The 19,617-nt window shown below is 38.6% G+C and overlaps 1 protein-coding gene across 1 annotated transcript; it reads left to right on the top strand.

Moving 5' to 3' along the window:
* Window positions 1-1,470: 1,470 nt before the first annotated feature.
* LOC134753170 (zinc finger protein 883-like) lies at window positions 1,471-18,462 on the top strand. The gene is made up of 12 exons (XM_063688966.1): window positions 1,471-1,686; window positions 4,572-4,706; window positions 6,115-6,582; window positions 8,209-8,352; window positions 8,895-9,022; window positions 10,168-10,381; window positions 10,948-11,051; window positions 14,713-14,809; window positions 15,488-15,655; window positions 16,866-16,967; window positions 17,506-17,601; window positions 17,778-18,462. The coding sequence occupies exons 1-12, from the start codon at window positions 1,558-1,560 to the stop codon at window positions 17,916-17,918; spliced, it is 1,926 nt and encodes a 641-aa protein (XP_063545036.1). The 5' UTR covers window positions 1,471-1,557; the 3' UTR covers window positions 17,919-18,462.
* The last annotated feature ends 1,155 nt before the right edge of the window (window positions 18,463-19,617 follow it).

Genomic DNA, 19,617 nt, shown 5'->3' with positions numbered 1-19,617 from the left:
ATGACTAGAAACTATACTTAGTCTTTTAGCATTAGAAAAAATGGTAAACCATTTCCACGTGTCTTTTTATTGACAAGTTTTTTTATAAATATAGCAATATTTTACTTATGAAAGCAAAAGTATGTAAATGATCGTATATTATATTTGTTGTGACTTATTTTCAAAGTGTTTTTCGATAAAACGACACGTTAAGATCGCTCGCCTTCTTTCTAATGATAAAAAAAAGAGAGGTATAGTTAGACGGTTCTGAGTGGTAGACTGCAAATGAGATAAAAGCTATATTAGGTACATGCATTAATCCTCATATCAGGCGGCTCTTTGATTCCAAGGATTGCATAATTTTTATACTTTTTAATGATTTTTAGAATATGAAAATTATAAAAAGTATAAAAGTTATGCAATCCTGGTATTCCACGCATTTCATTTCATTTCAACGAGCCGCCTGCTACAGATTTCTTGAAATTGCCGCGTTTTTTCAGGTTCAACTTTCATTAGCCAGACCAAATATTATCAATTTGCCAATTTCGTGATTATTCTTTTACACGGCACATAAACTTATGCATAATTTATCGATATAAAAAGTCGACACAGTCACATCCCTAGCAAATTATCAAACTTATGACACCGTACGTAAATGAGAAATAACAAGCATATATGCATCTCTTTTCGGCACATTATCTAATTCGTAAGGAAGTAAAGTACGGGTATACATATTTGCGAAGCATTTTTGCCCGACTTCTATGCTTTAGTCATTATTCTGAGGTTGACATTTACAGACTGTTAAGGGACCTTCACACTCATGCGCGAATCACGGCGCGAAGCGGCGAACGCGAGTGTGGAGTCCAGTTCGCTAATCAGCTAAATCGACTCCACACTCGCGTTCGCGGCTTCGCGCCGCGTAGTCTGGAGCGACCTTTAGGGTATGCACGCACGAGCAACTTAGTCGCCAGGCGATTTATTTGTCTCTTTTCGACAAATAAATCGCCTAAGTTGCTCCTGATGCACGCACGAGAGCGACTTTTGTGTCCACAACTATTTTATCTCTCACGTCAAGCCTATAGGGCCCTCCACACTCGTGCGCGAATCGCGGCGCGAAGCCGCGTAGTCTGGAGTATATTATATGTAAGTATGAAAGTGCGTTAGTGCGCGCATGTAGCGACATGATAGCGACGCGACAAGCGAGAGACCACCCATGGTAGTTTATTTTATTGTATTAGTAGAAATTTTAAAACTGTCGCTGGCAACATTGAAATGTTCACCATGTTCCGATAGGTGAGAATTTGATCAGTTTATCTATTGACTCTATTGTACAGATTAATAATTTATTTCACTACTCAGATAAATATAGACTTTATGTTGTTGTTTTAAGGTGGCTCTTGTGAATTCCAAGTGAATTCTTAAATGATATTTACGTAACTGTCATTTGCTAAAGTCTGAACGTAGCTGTCAAAAGAAATGCTAAGGTATTAAAGTTTACTATATTCCGGAGTAAAATATAGTGGTTTATGTTGTTTATTTAACCATTTCTATAAAATGAGGTAGCGTTTAATTTACAAAATGACTGAAATCAAAATAGAATCGTCAGATCTGTTAGCGTGTCGTATTTGCCTTGCGACCGACACTAAACTGTTTGGAATATACGAACACCAACTCGACGAAACTTTTGCTGATGTGATGGGCACAGCGGTAAATATAATGTTTGTTATTATGACATACGTGTGTGAAATATAATTTTTTTTGGACATATAAGACTTTTAAACATAGTCAACCACATTTTTATCTTATGTTTGTTTAACTGAAATAATTTACAATTAACATTATAAGTCACCATTATATTTTAAGTTTTTAATATTTGTACGCCAATAGGCAAAACACAGAGCTCTATTTATTATTTTATATATAAGACCTTAATTGTATTACCTGTGTTCCACAAATAAGAATAATAAAGAATAAAGATCATTTATTTTCAGCTAAGGGTTACAGACATTCCAGGGGTCTCCGCACTAGGCAGTGCCTGTATCGCGGGGAACCAATTATAATTTAAATATCAGACTTTGTTACAATTAAAAACTATCATTTAGTAAGAAACTACTAACTACAAACTAATGCTTAATCTATACACAATATTGAAACTAAATTTTGTTAAATATGGCTTCTGTCTCGGCATAATTTTGTGAGTGCAGCAGTTTGAAAAGTAGTTTTTTCGCTTCCATTTGTGTGCAATCCCTGAGGTTACATAGTTTATCTATAGCATTGTATGTAGACGCACTGATGCGTTCCCCAAAACGTTTGCCAAAAGCTGAATTTACTCTTGGAACGGGTAAATTGAAGACACGTTTTTATGATAATATATTATACTCCTTTGATACTTTAGACGATTTATGTGTTTGTAAGCAAATTTTGTGTATAAACAGTTGACGAACAGATAGAACTTTAGCCTGAGCAAAGAGATCAGCAGTTGGAAAACGAAAAGGTTTTTTGAACATTACTTTTAAGACTGAATGCTGCGCTCTTTCAATTTCTAACATGGTAGTCTTTGCTGCACTGCCCCACACTGCAATGCAGTAACAGATTATAGACTGGCACAGTGCGACGTAGACCAGTTTTAGCAAAGATTCATCTGCAGAATGACGAAGTTTCTTAAATATATAAATAGATTTTCTAATTCTACCAGAGAGTTTGTGAATGTGATGTTTAAAGTTTAAGTTTTCATCTACAAACAAAAATAAATCTTTACTTTACTTTGTGCTAACATCTATCTGAAATCTAACTTGAAATGTATTACAAGCACATACACACACAACACACTTTTACGTAATTATCTTAGCAGTATAATAAATAATAGTAATAGTCTAATAATAAATATATATAAACAGAAAAGTATATATTAAATCATTTTACGGTTTAGACTCACTTGTTTTAGTCACTCGCGCGACATGTTTCGGGGAGCCTAGGTCTCCTTTCTCAGGCACTAATAGTGCGAGCAGCGTTCACGACGACCGTGTATTGCGTACTGCCGCTGCCGCGCGCCGAGAAAACCGGTTGGGGGAGGTCTTGCGCTATGTTGTAGTATGTCTCACAACAGTTTTAATTCGAGAAAAGTATATAGTTGATGGTCTAATTGCAATGTCATATTTCTATCATCCTTGTTAAACTATTAAAATTGGTGCCACAAACAATAACTGATATTGTATACGTATATAAGTAATATAAGTGAGCAATCTGACCATCGGTGTCTAATTTTTAACTTGTGTACACAACCAACCTTTGCTGCATTGCTAGAACTTTTTTTTTTTTATTACAAAAAGGCAAGCATTTGACCGCAATCTCACCTGATGGTAAGTGCCGATGCAGTCTAGGATGGATCATGCTTACCTAAAAGATGTCTATTCACTCTCGATTTGAAAAGATCCAAGTTATAGTGGACTGGGAATATATTTGCAGGAAGTGAATTCCACTCCTTAGCCGTTCGCATGATAAAGCTGGATGCATAGCGCTTAGTACGAATCAGTGGCAGAGTAACGACGTAAGGGTGAAACGCAAGTCCGCGTCTAGTCCCACGGTGGTAGAATGGAGATGGGGGGATTAAATTATGTAATCCCATCGCACACTCCCCGAAATGTATCCTGTAGAACACCGATAAACAAGCTACCTTTCTACGGTGTTCAAGGCTCTGCAGTCAGAACTAGCAGTGGTTTATTTCCTGATCCTTAAAAGAGAGATTTACATAATTTAGGGCTCAGGACCTCCTAGTGAGTATTATATTCTTTGCTCAGGACACTATTCCTAGGCTGTCTAACAAAATAATACTCCTAAAAATATCGAACCTCTTTGGTCGGCTTACGTCCACCTGCGAACGCAGGCCACTAAGCCGATTATGTACTTCTCGGTAATCAAAACTGACTGATGTAAAATATTGTTCTTTAATCTGTCACAAGAAAATATTATTCGTTAATTTCTTATTTGTTGATTAATTATTTATTTATTACCTAAAATAGAAGTCCCACGAACATAATACTCTTCTACATTCATTCATTCTTCATAATAAGCTGCATTTTGATACCTAAAATAAATCATTTTTTTCATTAGAATTAACTGAAATGATTCAATGAGTCATTATTTTGACGACCGGTCTGGCCTAGTGGGTAGTGACCCTGCCTGTGAAGCCGATGGTCCTGGGTTCGAATCCCGTTAAGGGCATTTACTTGTGTGATGAGCACAGATACTTGTTCCTGAGTCATGGGTGTTTTCTATGTATTTAAGTATTTATAATATATATATATATCGTTGTCTGAGTACCCATAACACAAGCCTCCTTTGTTTTACCGTGGGACTTAGTCAATCTGTGTCAGAATGTATAATATTTATTTAATATTTATTATATATGATGTGATTGCAATAAAACAATGAATAAATTAAGATTTCAGTAATTAGATTTAGAACCAAAAATACCTATATTGAGGTAAACTGTTATCATAAAGAATGTTTTTTTTCTAGAGTTGTATAAATTTATACAGTACCTAATAATTAAGTAAATTAATTAAAATTGGCTGTTTTCACCCATTAACCAGTTATCAGCATGGGACGGCCTGCCGCAGCACCTCTGTTCCTGCTGTCGGGTGCTCTTGCTCAAGAGCTCAGGGCTCCGGGAGCGCTGTTATCGCGCCCAAGACCTTCTCAAGCAAATTCTGGTTCATCAACAATTTGTAAGTGTTTTTCTAAAGCGTCAGTTTTTTTTTATGATATAGGAGGCAAACTTACCAAAATTACCGCCGCCCATGGACACCCGCAACACCAGAGGGGTTGTAAGTGCGTTGCCGGCCTTTAAGATGGGAGTACGCTCTTTTCTTGAAGGTTTGAAGGTCGTATCGGTCCGGAAATACCGCAGTTCATTCCACAGTTTAGCTGTGCGAGGCGGGAAGTTTTTTTTTAAAAACTTTATTGCATAAAAGAAAAACATTGTTTTAAGGTGAATTAATGCTTTGAGTCATTCTCTACCTCTACCAGCCAATGTTAACTATGCAACCTCAGCTATGCATGAACTGTGATGAGTATAGTGGGGGACCAAATGACAGCACAACCAATCACACTAATGTTATATTTTACATTAAGAGGCCGGTGTCGATTTTAGTCGCAAAAATGTAAAATTGATAGATTTAGTCCGTGAAATTTTACACCTTTTGTTACCTAATTGAAATAACAAGTACTGGTTTCTATTAGCACGTCTTCTTATCTCACCTTTTATCAGATCAATTTTTTGAAAACAGACTCACTAAATTAGTAATGTTTGCTTTTCTGATGGACGTTTAGGTAAACGTGCGTAAAGCACTGATTTTGTCGCTCTTATTTGTAAATTTCGTAAAGTTTGGACGGCTAAACAATGTAATTTTGTATTACACATATCCTGTACTTGACGTTTATCAGACTACATTTTTATTATTCTGACTTTGAAGTAGTGTAAACGAAAGTTAGACTAAATCAATTTTCTCCAGAAATTACTTCAAAACTAGTGACAATTTCTCTGAAAATCGACTTAATTTCAAAGTAATTTTGATACTTAAACAATCTACAACATTTGCTGAAACTATTCTTATACATCAATATGTATAATTTACCACCATGATTTTTTGATGAATTTTTAAAAATTGCCCCTTCTCTTCATGCATTACCGGTGACGCACGCTCGCGACCTCATTATTAAAAGGCAAGATGAGAAGACGTGCTAATAGAAATCAATACTTGTTATTTAGATATTACGTAACAAAACGTGTATAATTTCAACGACTAAATCTATCAATTTTACATTTTTGCTCCAAAATCGACTACGGCCTCTTAAATGACACTGCACCTACTTAATATTTCTGGTTTAACCCATTGGTTGACTGGTACAGAATGCCTTAAGGTATTAAGTCCGCCATAATTAGTACCTTCTTGTATTGTGCAATAAAGATTAAACAAATAAATGTGACGTTTTCAAGCAAAAGGTACCACATTGTCGCTTACCATAAGGACGAAATTGGATTGTATCTTTATACGAATAACCTGTCAGAGCGTCATTATGGCAAGCGACAATGTGGTAGCTTTTAATTGAAAACGACACAATTATTTTTTGCAGTTAACAACAGACTTTATACGCACCATAGACAGAATATCCAGCCAGTTGTCACTCCATCTAACCATAGACAATCTAGATCAACCAATCGAATTCACACATGACGAATACATAGATTTTATTGACAATGAAGCAACTATAGCTGATGATGCATTCAATGATGCTGATTCTATAGATGATGATGATGATGATGATTTACCTTTAAAACAAATTGAAAAAAGAATAACCCATAAGGAAAAACAACCACCCAAGAAAGTATTAAGAAAACGAAAAGTCGTCAAAGAAGTTAAAAAGGGTAGAAATGTCAAAAAAGTAAACATAACTGTCAAGAAAGTAAAATCGAAAGAGAAAGAGATAGAAAATAAGACAGAGAAAGCTTATAAGAGAAAGAAGAAGGGATTCAAAAGGTTTTTTAGTTGTGAAGAGGATTATATCAAGTTTGAGAACAATTATAATATCAGTATAATTAAGGTGAGTTGATGCTTTTAGTTATTTTTTGTCTCTTAATAAAACGTAAACAAATAATTTATGGGTCTTGGTCGTTCAGCTAATGATAACATTATGTATCTAGTATTTCACCAGTTCACCACCAGGTCCCTAAGAACCAAACCAGACCCAGGTCACATAATAAGTAATAGTACTACCATACAGAAAACAAACTTCCTATAAAACCGAAGTATAACAGTGATTCAGGGACAAATCGTGCTGTCCCTTATGTATGGTACTATCCCTCTCGGCTATTTAGGGTTGTCAAAATTCAGAACTCTACTCTTTTTTACGGAACTCTGCGCTTAAAAAACCTCTGAGTTTTTGAAGTCCTGAATTTATTTCTTATTTATTTATTTCTTTATTTATTTCTTTATTGTCTTTTTAAGTGCATTTAGGGTTGTCAAAATTCAAGTCATTATCTGTTGTGCACGCAAAGGGACGTCAAGTTGTGCCAACCCTAATAATTGCTCGGAGCAATGTTGAACCGAACGGAGCCGAGAATGCCCGAAAGGAGGAGTTTAGCACCCCTGCCCTGGTGAATTGCATAGAATAATAATTTTAACTGAAATAAATGTCATATACATAGGAAAAAATGACTAAATCCTCCAGTGTCCAGAGCAGAGCAGTGTGTGAATATTTTCATAGAAAAGAATTTAATTTGTTCTTAGAGTAATAATAATTTCATTAGGAATTACTATTTATATTTTCGCATAATATGAACATGGTTATCGTCGTCATAAACGAGTTTTAGTCACCTTACTTTATGAAAAAATCACTTACTATCATAATGTTTTTACATATTATTTACTATGTAAAGTTCCAAGATTATCCCACGGTTTTATTACTTATTTCACTGGCTCTAGGCTGGCCACTCTGGCCTATTCTGCGTCACTAGACACCAGTTTCACGCGGTTTTCTTACGAGATATAATAACGTCCAAACTATTTCACCTTTCACAAGACTCTATATTGACCGGGATATAGACCGTGACTACCTTTTGTATTATCTACACAACTTTGACACCCACCCGCTATCTTCAGTCACCCGTGAACATGATGCATGTAAGCGTCGAAATATCGGGAGCTCATAAACAATACAAAAGGTAATCACGGTCTATATCCCGGTCAATATAAGTCTAGCGAAACTAACCGTGAATCATTCAAAACTCTATTTTACCTTTTTCTCGCGTTTATTAAGAGTCTCCGGCAAGCTCGGTTCTCCATACAAACGTAGTTCCGCTCTCATTTTAAAACGACGAGCTAGATTACTCTGAAACTTTGTACTTACAATAGGATAAGGTATATCTAGTTCTGTAATTAGTTTATGTAGCTTCAGATACAACAGTAAAAAAAAAATACAGCGAATTTAAGTTTTTCATACAAACCTTTTTTTTGCTCTATTTCGTTTGTTTGATAATCTGGAGCTATATAAACTAATTACAGACCTAGATATACCTCATGTCTTGTATGTGCAGTTTCATTACAATCCAACACGTATTTTTAAAATGAGAACGAAACTGCGTTTGTATGGGAAGGTGAAATTCGGCCGTTTGCCGGGGACTTAACAGTTGTATAATATTCAAAAGTCAACACATACCTTGCCCCGCAGGTAAGCGAAGAAGAACAGCTGAAAGATATGGAAGCACGCAAACAGTCGGCGAATTATGCGCGCGCGCTGCTGCGCTGCGAGAAGTGTTTCAAGGGCTTCCTCTCTGAGGCCACGTTCGAGAATCACCAAAAAGTACACGACCCGGTGAGATTATCAATATTATTAGAAAGTTCTTGGGGAGGTACAGTATTAAAACAGTATTTAAATAGGTAGTTTACACAGTATATACATACAGCAGTCGGCGAACAATGCGCGCGCGCTGCTGCGCTGCGAGAAGTGTTTCAAGGGCTTTCTCTCTGAGGCCACGTTCGAAAATCACCAAAAAGTACACGATCCGGTAGGTTCATCAAAATTATTACACACTTCTAGCCCTTCTAGGACAGGTAGGGGTAGGGGCTTGAAATTTGGTATGAAGTTAGTTCATATAGTATATTCAAAACAAAATTAAAAACTCTACAAAAAAAAATTATTTGGCACTCCCAAGGGAGGTAGAAACATGAAATTCTGTTCTGTATGGTAGAAGGTTATGCAACACGAAGAACAAACTCCATATTGGCATACATCTTCAAAAATATGACTTACAGTTATATTTGAGCTGTAATTTTTATGTTATTTTATGGTTTGTGATTTTTTTAATGATATAGTAGGCAAATTTCTATACTTAAACCATTTACATTATATTTTAGATAATGGGCATCAACGAGTGTCACCTCTGCTTCGCGCGCTTCAAGCACCCGACGCGCCTGCGCCGGCACATGGAGACACACACCCTCAAGTTTATATGCAAGCTCTGTCCACTCGTCACTCGACACAGGTGAGCAACAACCACTCGTCACTCGACACGCGTGAGCAACAAGCCCCCTACTCGCATGTCGACACATGGATACACACTCTCAAGTTTATATGCAAGCTCTGTCCACTCGTCACTCGACACAGGTGAGCAACAACCACTCGTCACTCGACATAGGTGAGCAACAACCACTCGTCACTCGACACGCGTGAGCAACAAGCCCCCTACTCGCATGTCGACACATGGACACACACTCTCAAGTTTATATGCAAGCTCTGTCCACTCGTCACTCGACACAGGTGAGCAACAACCACTCGTCACTCGACACGCGTGAGCAACAAGCACCCTACTCGCCTATCGACACATGGACACACACACTCTCAAGTTTATATGCAAGCTCTGTCCACTCGTCACTCGACACAGGTGAGCAACAACCACTCGTCACTCGACACACGTGAGCAACAAGCACCCTACTCGCCTGTCGACACATGGAGACACACACTCTCAAGTTCATCTGCAAGCTCTGTCCACTCGTCACTCGACACAGGTGAGCAACAACCACTCGTAACTCGACACACGTGAGCAACAAGCACCCTACTCGTCTGTCGACACATGGACACACTCTCAAGTTTATATGCAAGCTCTGTCCACTCGTCACTCGACACAGGTGAGCAACAACCACTCGTCTTTCGACACGCGTGAGCAACAAGCACCCTACTCGCTTATCGACACATGGACACACACACTCTCAAGTTTATATGCAAGCTCTGTCCACTCGTCACTCGACGCAGGTGAGCAACAACCACTCGTCACTCGACACACGTGAGCAACAAGCACCCTACTCGCCTATCGACACATGGACACACACACTCTCAAGTTCATCTGCAAGCTCTGTCCACTCGTCACTCGATACAGGTCAGCAACAACCACTCGTCACTCGACACGCGTGAGCAACAAGCACCCTACTCGCTTATCGACACATGGACACACACACTCAAGTTTATATGCAAGCTCTGTCCACTCATCACTCGACACAGGTGAGCAACAACCACTCGTCACTTCTGTCACTTGTGCTGGGTGTTCTCACTGCGTTCGAGCGCCAAAATACCTCAGCAGAAATGAGTGCCTTTCATCCCTTGGTTAACAATCTACTATTAATTCATTCACAGAGGCATGGCCATGATGCACTCCGACTTCCACTCAGGCAAGACGTTCGAGTGTAAATACTGCGGCCTCACGTTCAAGAAGAAGACAACGTTTAACACGCACATACGTGTGCAGCACCCTTTAGAGAACGCGTCGGGGGGGACTTGTGATGTATGTGGAGAGACCTTTATCGGGAAGCGGGGGCTGCAGCAACATAAGACAATGGCGCATAGGAAGGTTAGTGAAATATAATTATACAAATAATGCTACAACTTACAAAATAAAACTAAATTCAAATACATGAGACCAAAATCTTACACATGGATTAATATACTATACTTAATTGATCACATGATTTCTGGACGACCCCTCTCATAGAGAGATAGAAGAGAAAGCACTGAGGGCTACCGTTTTTGTGCTCACCAGTTGGCGCCACTGTAGACGTAGGTCCAGAAAAACAGATCTCAAAATTCTTCTATGCTTATTTTTATAAAATCAATACGTTCTAATATACACAAAAGTATTTTAACGTCTAAACGTGCCATTTTTTCAACCTGTTTAATTATGCATATATTTTATTTGGCACTTTTTTTTAAACCACTAACATTTATTGAGCTATTTCTATTGTTTACCATGATTAATCAAAGATGGACAAAGATTTACCACAATTATGAATAAGGAGTGAAAATTCCCGATAAAAAAGCTTGAAACCCCCAAAACTTTTATGCATTTGACATTTTGAAAAACCTCCATCTACACTAGCGCCCCTAGCGGCGAAATTAAACGCGGTCGCATTGTTGCAGATACCCATCAAAGAACTGAAATGTTCCGTGTGCAGCGTACAGTTTGAGAATCTCGACGCCGTGGTCAGACACTCGACAGCTGACGGATGCGACCCCAAACTAAGGTAATGCTGTATAGGGTGGAAGAATTGGGACCTACTCCCATCTTAAAGGCCGGCAACGCGCTTACACAACCCCTCTGGTGTTGCGGATGTCCCTGGGCTGGGCGACGGTAATCTTTTACCATCAGGCTATTCGTTTGCTCGTTTGCCTCCTAGCATTAGCCTAGCATTCCCATCGGACACATATATCATCGGACATATACATCAAAAATCACTTGCGTTTCTATGTGTGAACGGGACGTCTGTACACGCGGCATGCGTCATTGTGTGAAGCCCGGTTTCCACCGCGAGCGGAGCGGACTCATTAATGACTTAGTTTAACTTGCAAGAGTAAACTACGTACTTGTATTTCCACCAAGAAAGAGTCGAGCGGAAATGACAAAGAGAGCAAAAAGAATCGCACTTAAACTATCGTGAGACATATTTCAAAATATTTATCAGTACGGTTTTTACTCACTATTATTTTTAGTCGCTTTTGGCGACATGTTTCGGATTCTTTGGGAATCCATCCTCAGGCGCTCGTGTCCGCGGCGGTTGTACGTCGTGCACTGCCCGCGCCGCCCGCCTCGTCGCTCGTTGCGCACGCGCTGATGGGGCGGGGGCGGGGGGCGCGGGGCAGTCCGCAGATGGAGTCGTCGCGTGCGCACGACGTACAACCGCCGCGGACACGAGCGCCTGAGGATGGATTCCCAAAGAATCCGAAACATGTCGCCAAAAGCGACTAAAAATAATAGTGAGTAAAAACCGTACTGATAAATATTTAGAGCAAAAAGACTTGAAATGAACTTGATCAGTTCTTGAGAGCGGAGCGGTGTCATTACGGAGCTCGTTCAACTTGCAATGGTAAATTTATATAGGAGCGTTTCTACAGAGAAAGAGGTGAGGTAAGGAGTCAAACGAGTTAAAATGGATCCGCTGCGTCAAGGTCCGGCCGACTAGTTTGAAAAGGACTATCGACTTTTCATTTTCTATTTCTCATTTTCCGCTCAGCCGGCTCCGCTCGTTCCTCTTTTTCATTTCTCTTTTGCGGTGGGAATCAAACAACCAAACTCTTTGTTGGTGGAAACGCAAACCTACTTTATAAAAACCGGCCAAGTGCGAGTCGGACTCGCGTTCCAAGGGTTTCGTACATTACACAATTTAAACAATGTATTAATTATGTGAAATGTATTTAAAAAACCCGTAGGGGTCGGATCAAAAACTAAGTAATTAAGTCCGACTCACGCTTGACTGTACATTTTTAATAGGTTTTCCGGTATCTATTTTGTGTATTTTTTTCAAAATTTTTAACCTAGTAGTTTCGGAGATAAAGGGGGGGGGATGGTCATTTTTTTCCTATTTTCTTAAATAACTTCTACGCTGTTTATCTTAAAATTGTAAAAAAATATATTTGAGGTTCTCACAATGAGCTCTTTCATTTGATATGTAACATGATACATATCAAATGAAATACTTTGACAAACTTTATTTTTTAATTTTATATTTATATTTATATTTATTCAACATTACATGTCATGTGCATTACAAAAGATGTTAGTTACAGGTAGTTGGTACATGACACCCTGATAGGGCACAAAATGCTAACAGATAGGTACTTACAATTCTAGCGAAAATCAAAATAATTAATATAATTTAAAGCTAAGATAGTTCATGCAAAGCAAAGGTATGTCAAAACAATATTAATTAAATTAAGAAGTTATACAATGCAATGTCATAATCTGATATTATAATTATTTTTAATATTTACATAATCATATTCATTCCTACTATATTTAACTTAACGGATTCCATTTCAACAAAGTGTCATCATTTAAAAATTCGTCAATTGAATAGTAAGACTTATCGGTGAGCAGCATTTTTAACTTATTTTTAAATATTTTGTCATTACTTTCCTGTTTCAATATTTCGGGTAGTTTGTTTGCTATGATGACGCATCTACAGTAAGGACCGTTTCTGTACATAGCTAGTTTCGAGATTGGTAAGAAGTACTGGATTTTATTTTGATTAGGATTAAGTCTGTTTGATATGATTTTTTGCAATGGGAATAATTTCGGGTGATTCCTAACGAACATTGCCGCTTCCATTATGTAGATACTTGGTAAAGTAAGAATTTTATGTCGTTCAAAATGCGGACGGCAGCTGTTAGGTATTTGCGTGTTGGTCAAGATACGTATACATTCCTTTTGACTAACAAAGAGCTGGTGTGCGTCCGTACTAGCACCCCAGAGTATTATACCGTAACTAAGCCAAGAATTCGCGTACGCATAATATGCTGACAAGGCAGTCTCGAAGTTTGTATTTACTTTCAAAATGCTTAGGGCGTATATAAAACGGGACAATTTTGTTTTTATGTTTTGCACGTGGGATTTCCAGTTCAAACTGCAGTCAATTTTTATTCCTAGCAAGTTGAATTCAGTCACTTCCTCAATACATACATTGTTAATTTTTAATGACATATCCAACGATTTCTTTTGCGGGGGCTTAAATTGAATAATTTTTGTTTTCTTTAAATTCATTTCGAGATTGTGATCAATGAGCCATTTTTGGGTTGTTTGCGATACTTCTTGCAACCGCTCATTGCAATCTCCATTTTCCGAGCAACTAAATAACAAGGAAACATCATCCGCGAACATTATACAGGTTGTGTCCAGTATTTTAGGCAAGTCATTTACATAGGCTAAGAATAATAAACATCCGGCGACGCTTCCTTGGGGTATGGAACATGAAGTGCCTCGTACTTCAGACATGATGTTTTTTATTTCACCGGAATCTTTGCAAAAATAGTCTACCTGTACATATTGACTACGATTTTCAAGGTATGATTTGAACCACATATAGGCGTTTCCGCGAATACCCATGCCGTTTAATTTTGCCAAAAGGATGTTATGTAAGACGCGATCGTATGCCTTGGTCATGTCAAGAAGTAATCCCACTGCGTATTGTTTGCTCTCTATAATGCTAAGGATATGCTGTGTGTAATTGTAGACCGCAAGCGTTGTAGAATGACGCTTACGAAAACCGAATTGGTGTTTATCTAGCACGTTAAACTTTTCAAAAAAATTGCATACTCTGATTACCATTGCTTTCTCAAAGATCTTAGAAATAGCAGGCAAGAGTGCAATAGGCCTATACTGACTCGGGTCTTTCTTGTCGCCTCCCGGTTTAGGTAACGGTTTAATTTTTGCAATTTTTAATTGATCCGGAAACACGCCCTTTTATTCTATTTTCTCATTTACCCCCCCAAAAGTGGCCCCCGTGTTTAAAATTAATTTGTTTACGTTACATGTCCATCTTTGGGTCACAAACTTACATATGTGTACCAAATTTCAACTTAATTGGTCCAGAAGTTTCGGAGAAAATAGGCTGTGACAGACGAACAGACAGACAGACAGACGGACAGACAGACAGACGCACGAGTGATCCTATAAGGGTTCCGTTTTTTCCTTTTGAGGTACGGAACCCTAAAAACTAGGTCCGCTCAGCTTAGCCATTTCTCGCTCATTTCTCGTTCGCGGTGGAGACCGAGCTTTAAGGCATCTGCCGCGATTCGATTCCAGCCTCGGGCACTGGAGGCCTTGGTCACTATTTCTTATTATATGACATTTATTACAGTTTGTAATTAAAACATTTGCAACAGCATTTTCCAAAATCAGCAATGTTTCAGAGCGTGTCCTCAGTGCGGAGAGACATTCCTCGCAGAGGAGCAACTCGCAGCGCACGCGGACAGCACGCACGTCAAACCGGTCTACAAATGTGATGATGTACGTATAGTCGTATAGTTGTTCGATTTGTAGCTGGCCCCGATCGGGATATAGACCGTGATTACCTTTTGTTTTTGTTTTTACAAAAGGCAATCACGGTCTATATCCCGGTCAATATAAGTCTAGTGAAACTAACCGTGAATCATTCAAAACTCCTTTGAACGGTTAAACGGTTTTACTTAACAATATACAAATGATTAGCTGTTCGGAGCACGTGCCACTTAACTGCATAAAAAAAGCTTGGGTCGCTTTAACCGGTTATTGAATTACGACTCTATGGTAATTGGAATAAGATTTAAAATTAACTAATGAAAAAATATTTTGCGAGGCTGTGTGGTCCCTCTACGGTTACCGAGTGCCGGCGAGACGCTACAGAACCGTACAAACGCATTTAATTTCATATATTACCTTCATATTCTCAACGTTTCAAGTCGATTTTGTTACATTCTTTTACGATTTAGCACAATTCTGTTCGTCTAAATGAATCAATGTTTTATGTTCTTTTTTTGTGCTAATAAATATTTCTGATTCTTATTAATATTTTACTAAGCGTTTTTGCATTGTGACAGAAAAAACATATACCTGCAAAAATGCTCCTATAACGTTCAGAAAATTTGTATAAGACCACGGTAGACAATTTTGTGGAATTCTCCATATTTTATATATGTTTATTTTCAGTGCGACAAATCGTTCGCGACCAAGTCCTCGCTGGGCACCCACGTGGACCGCGTGCACCTCAAGATCAAACCCAAGAAGATCGGCTTCTACAAGTACCACATGTATCCGAAGAAGATGCAGATCAAAAGGGTGGAGGAGATCTGTGAGGTGTGCGGGAAGGGGTATCCGGTCAGTACATACATACATACAGACAGACAAACAGATAGACATGCTGTACCACATGTATCCGAAGAAGATGCAGATCAAAAGGGTGGAGGAGATCTGTGAGGTGTGCGGGAAGGGGTATCCGGTCAGTACATACATACATACAGACAGACTAACAGATAGACATGCTGTACCACATGTATCCGAAGAAGATGCAGATCAAAAGGGTGGAGGAGATCTGTGAGGTGTGCGGGAAGGGGTATCCGGTCAGTACATACATACATACAGACAGACAAACAGATAGACATGCTGTACCACATGTATCCGAAGAAGGTACATAACAAGTAGATCGAGGAGATCTGTGAGGTGTGCGGAAGAGGTATCCGGTCAATACATACAAACAGACAGACAGACCAACAGACTAACAGGCAGACAAACAGACAGACATGCTGTACCACATGTATCCGAGGAAGATGCAGATCAAACGGGTTGAAGAGATCTGTGAAGTGTGCGGGAAGGGGTATCCGGTCAGTACATACATACAGACAGACAGATAGACATGCTGTACCACATGTATCCGAGGAAGATGCAGATCAAATGGGTTGAAGAGATCTGTGAAGTGTGCGGGAAGGGGTATCCGGTCAATACATACAAACAGACAGACAGATAGACAGTACATACAAGTATGTAGTGTATAGTGAATGCTTGAGATTCTGTCAGGCGATGGATGCTAGGTGTCCAACTGTTCCAATACAATTTGTCTATGCTAATGTAATGTTAATGTATATGTGTGTGTGTATGTCAATGGAAAAACAAGATTCGAGCCCTACACCCCAGCAGGGGGTAACAGGAAAAGAAGAAGAGAAGAGAATGTAATGTTACTAATTTGTCTATGCTATTGGAATGTGCTATTATTGTTGTTATAACTGTTGCTGATACAAGTATTATTATTGCTGTTAGTCTAAGTTTCATGACGCATTGGTTCAACTGTAATGTCATGTAAACATTTTTATCAATAAAATAAAAATAAATTCCCTAACTATACAATTTATTCCCTTACAATATAATATGTGGTATTTTCTATAAAAAGGGACCTTATTGCCGATGGCGCTTACGCCACTATTAACGATGCTCTGATATAAATACAATGCCGCGCGACGCTGTGCGGCGTAAGCGCCATCGACAATAAGGTCCCTTTTTCGTAGAAAATGCCCCATATTACAATTGTTTTCAGAGTTCTACGTGGCTGAAGTACCACCAGCGCACGCACACCGGCGAGCGCCCCTACAAGTGCCCCTCGTGCCCCAAGAGCTACATGACCCCCGCCGCGCTACAGGTCTGTACTTGGCCAGGATTCCTCAGAATATGTGATTTTGTAAATGGCTCCTTGTACAGGTATCAGCACTAAAGTTGAAATCACAACAAAATTATGTAACGACAGCGAGATTTTGAAATTGTTTTTTTACCGTACCAATAGCAAGTCAAACCGCCAATGTTTCTGTCGTTTAGCTTAATGTCGTGTCCTTAAGTCACATTCACTCATTCATTAATTTAATATTGTTTTTGTGTCAATCATTCACATCAACTCTAATTGAGTGAATCAAATTTTTTCTTGTTTTTCGTTGCCTTGGTTACGGTCGCCTGGGTTATTACTCTTAAAACTTTTGCTTTACGGTATTTAAAACAACTAAACATACATTTTTTATGGCAGTTATGAACATTTCATCTAACAAACTATGTTTCTATCGTCACCTGGCTTACGGGACAGAATAACAAAAAAAAGTTGATCCACTTATTTTTTTAAATTGTATTTAAGACTTTCAAAGTCGGGTTAAAATAGACATAATTTAGTGAAGTGTGATCGTAATTCGCAGAGCCACTCCGTGTCGCACACGGGGGTGCGGCGCTGGCAGTGCTCCGTGTGCCCCAAGACCTTCCTGCACCAGTCCTCCATCTACAAACATAAGCTGGTAACTAACTTTGTTTGTATAATTGGGAGTCCCCTTCTGCCTCTTCTTCTAAGCACAAAATTGGTTAAAAATTTATCTACTTACACATCTTACTAAATTAATTTATCATCACTTCTCAAAGCAATTTCTTACCCTAATAAAAACCAACGGCTGCTTAACCATTTGTAATTTACCAGGTACACACCGGTGAAAAACCATTCGCCTGCCACATCTGCAGTAAAACCTTCACGCAGTCGGGCTCGCTCGCCACGCACGTCAAATACGTGCATATGAAGCTGAAGCCGCCTCCACGCCGCCGGAGACACCAGCCTGCGTAGTTTAGCTATTAAATACATGTGGTACAGGTGGTTCATAAAGTGGAGAAACCATACACGTGTGATATTTGCAGTAAAACCTTCTCGCAGACAGGTTCACTCGCCACAAACGTTAAATACGTGTACATGAAGCTGAGGCCGCCGCCACGCCGCCGGAGGCTGCGTAGTCCAACCACAAGGCACATAATAGGTACTATAGGATAATTACGTGGAGAAACCAAACTAATGCTATATCTGCAGCAAAAGCTTCACAGTCCATTTTACGTGAACTTCACTGAAATCTTTTGCCAATTGAGCTATCGAGTGAACCAACAAGTCCATCGAATATTATCATCCCATCATGCGCTTTGAGATGCGCTCATAAAATTCACAAATTATAACTTTGGTCTCAAATGTTATTGACAAATCATTATAGGAACTATGTACCTATATTCTGGTACATAACAAAGTGAAATTTGGATTAGAATAAAAACAAACCTTCATAATGCAAGTCTGAAAACATTAGAAATCACAATAGCGAATAAGAAAAAAAAATCGTGTCCACTTTTAGAATAATTTAAATTTTGTTTTATTATGATTTAAGTGTTCATTTAATTTATTTGACTTAGTGTGTGTTGTTTTAATGAATTTGTGATTAATTATTATTTATTTATTTTTAATTATTCTTGTAATTTTGTTAAGTATATAATATGGACTATTTGTCTGAAATAAACGTTACATTACATTACTTTATTATGACTGTAAAGAAATGTGCATTTTTTTTTTATTGAGTTTAAAAGTTATTGTTTAATTCGATCATTCTTAAATACTCATACAATTCTTGCAATATTATATCGGGTAATTCTTAATTCTAAAACTTCTAGTTATGTTATTTTTATATTCGAAATTTCGTTATCCTCTGTCTTTCGAGAGTGATAGAGAGATAATGAAATTTCATTTTTCAATGTCCGCTGTCGGTTCTTTAGCCTGTGAAAAATGATCCAGCAGCATGCAGCATTACCGCAACATTAAAAAAAGTACCCCAATGTCAAAGGGACTGTATTTTTTTTTAAACCAATAATGATCGCCGTCCGCAGGGTGTTCATCCTCACACCCTAGAACCTAAATGGTCGCGTAATGTGCGGTTTAAGAGGAATTTCCTCCCGCGGACGCTTCAGCTGTGGAATGAGCTCCCTGCCGAGGTTTTCCCGAGGGGCTACAGTATGGGGTTCTTCAAAAAAGGAGTGTACAGGTTTTTAAAGGGTCGGCAACGCGCATATAATATATCTGGTGTTGCAGGCGTCCATAGGCTACGATGACTGCTTACCATCAGGCGGACCATATGCTTGTTTGCCACAGACTTTGTATTTTTTTTTTTATTTACATATGGGTAAATAGTTTTAAAAAGTGTAGAAACGAATAAATTATAAATATGGTATTATTATTGGTTTTTCTTATTATTCACACCTATTATTTAACAAGGGTACTAAGCTTTATCGAAATCCATTCAGCCGTTTTTGCGTGGAGGAGGAACGACCAACTTTGCGCCTGTGAACGGGTTCCAGCAGGCGTTCTACATGACATTAAAGCTATCCAAGGGGCCTCTACGTGTTGGATCTATATCCCCACGCAAGCCTATCAAAAGACCGGGATTTATAGACCCGTGATATCCAAGGAGATACAAACTACGAATAATTATTTGCAATATTTTTATTACTTACAA

The sequence above is a fragment of the Cydia strobilella genome, chromosome 26, assembly GCF_947568885.1.
Source record: "Cydia strobilella chromosome 26, ilCydStro3.1, whole genome shotgun sequence".
Taxonomy (NCBI): domain Eukaryota; kingdom Metazoa; phylum Arthropoda; class Insecta; order Lepidoptera; family Tortricidae; genus Cydia; species Cydia strobilella.
The sequence above is the reverse complement of the archived record's forward strand: the minus strand, read 5'-3'. Positions and strand labels throughout refer to the sequence as shown.

What these genes read in the sequence shown, in the direction of transcription:
- LOC134753170 (XM_063688966.1), top strand. Translation starts at nt 1,558, where the DNA reads ATGACTGAAATCAAAATAGAATCGTCAGATCTGTTAGCGTGTCGTATT. An exon ending in ACCAAAAAGTACACGACCCG is followed by an intron (nt 8,353 to 8,894) that starts GTGAGATTATCA and finishes ATTATATTTTAG; the next exon opens with ATAATGGGCATCAACGAGTG. An exon ending in AGACAATGGCGCATAGGAAG is followed by an intron (nt 10,382 to 10,947) that starts GTTAGTGAAATA and finishes GCATTGTTGCAG; the next exon opens with ATACCCATCAAAGAACTGAA.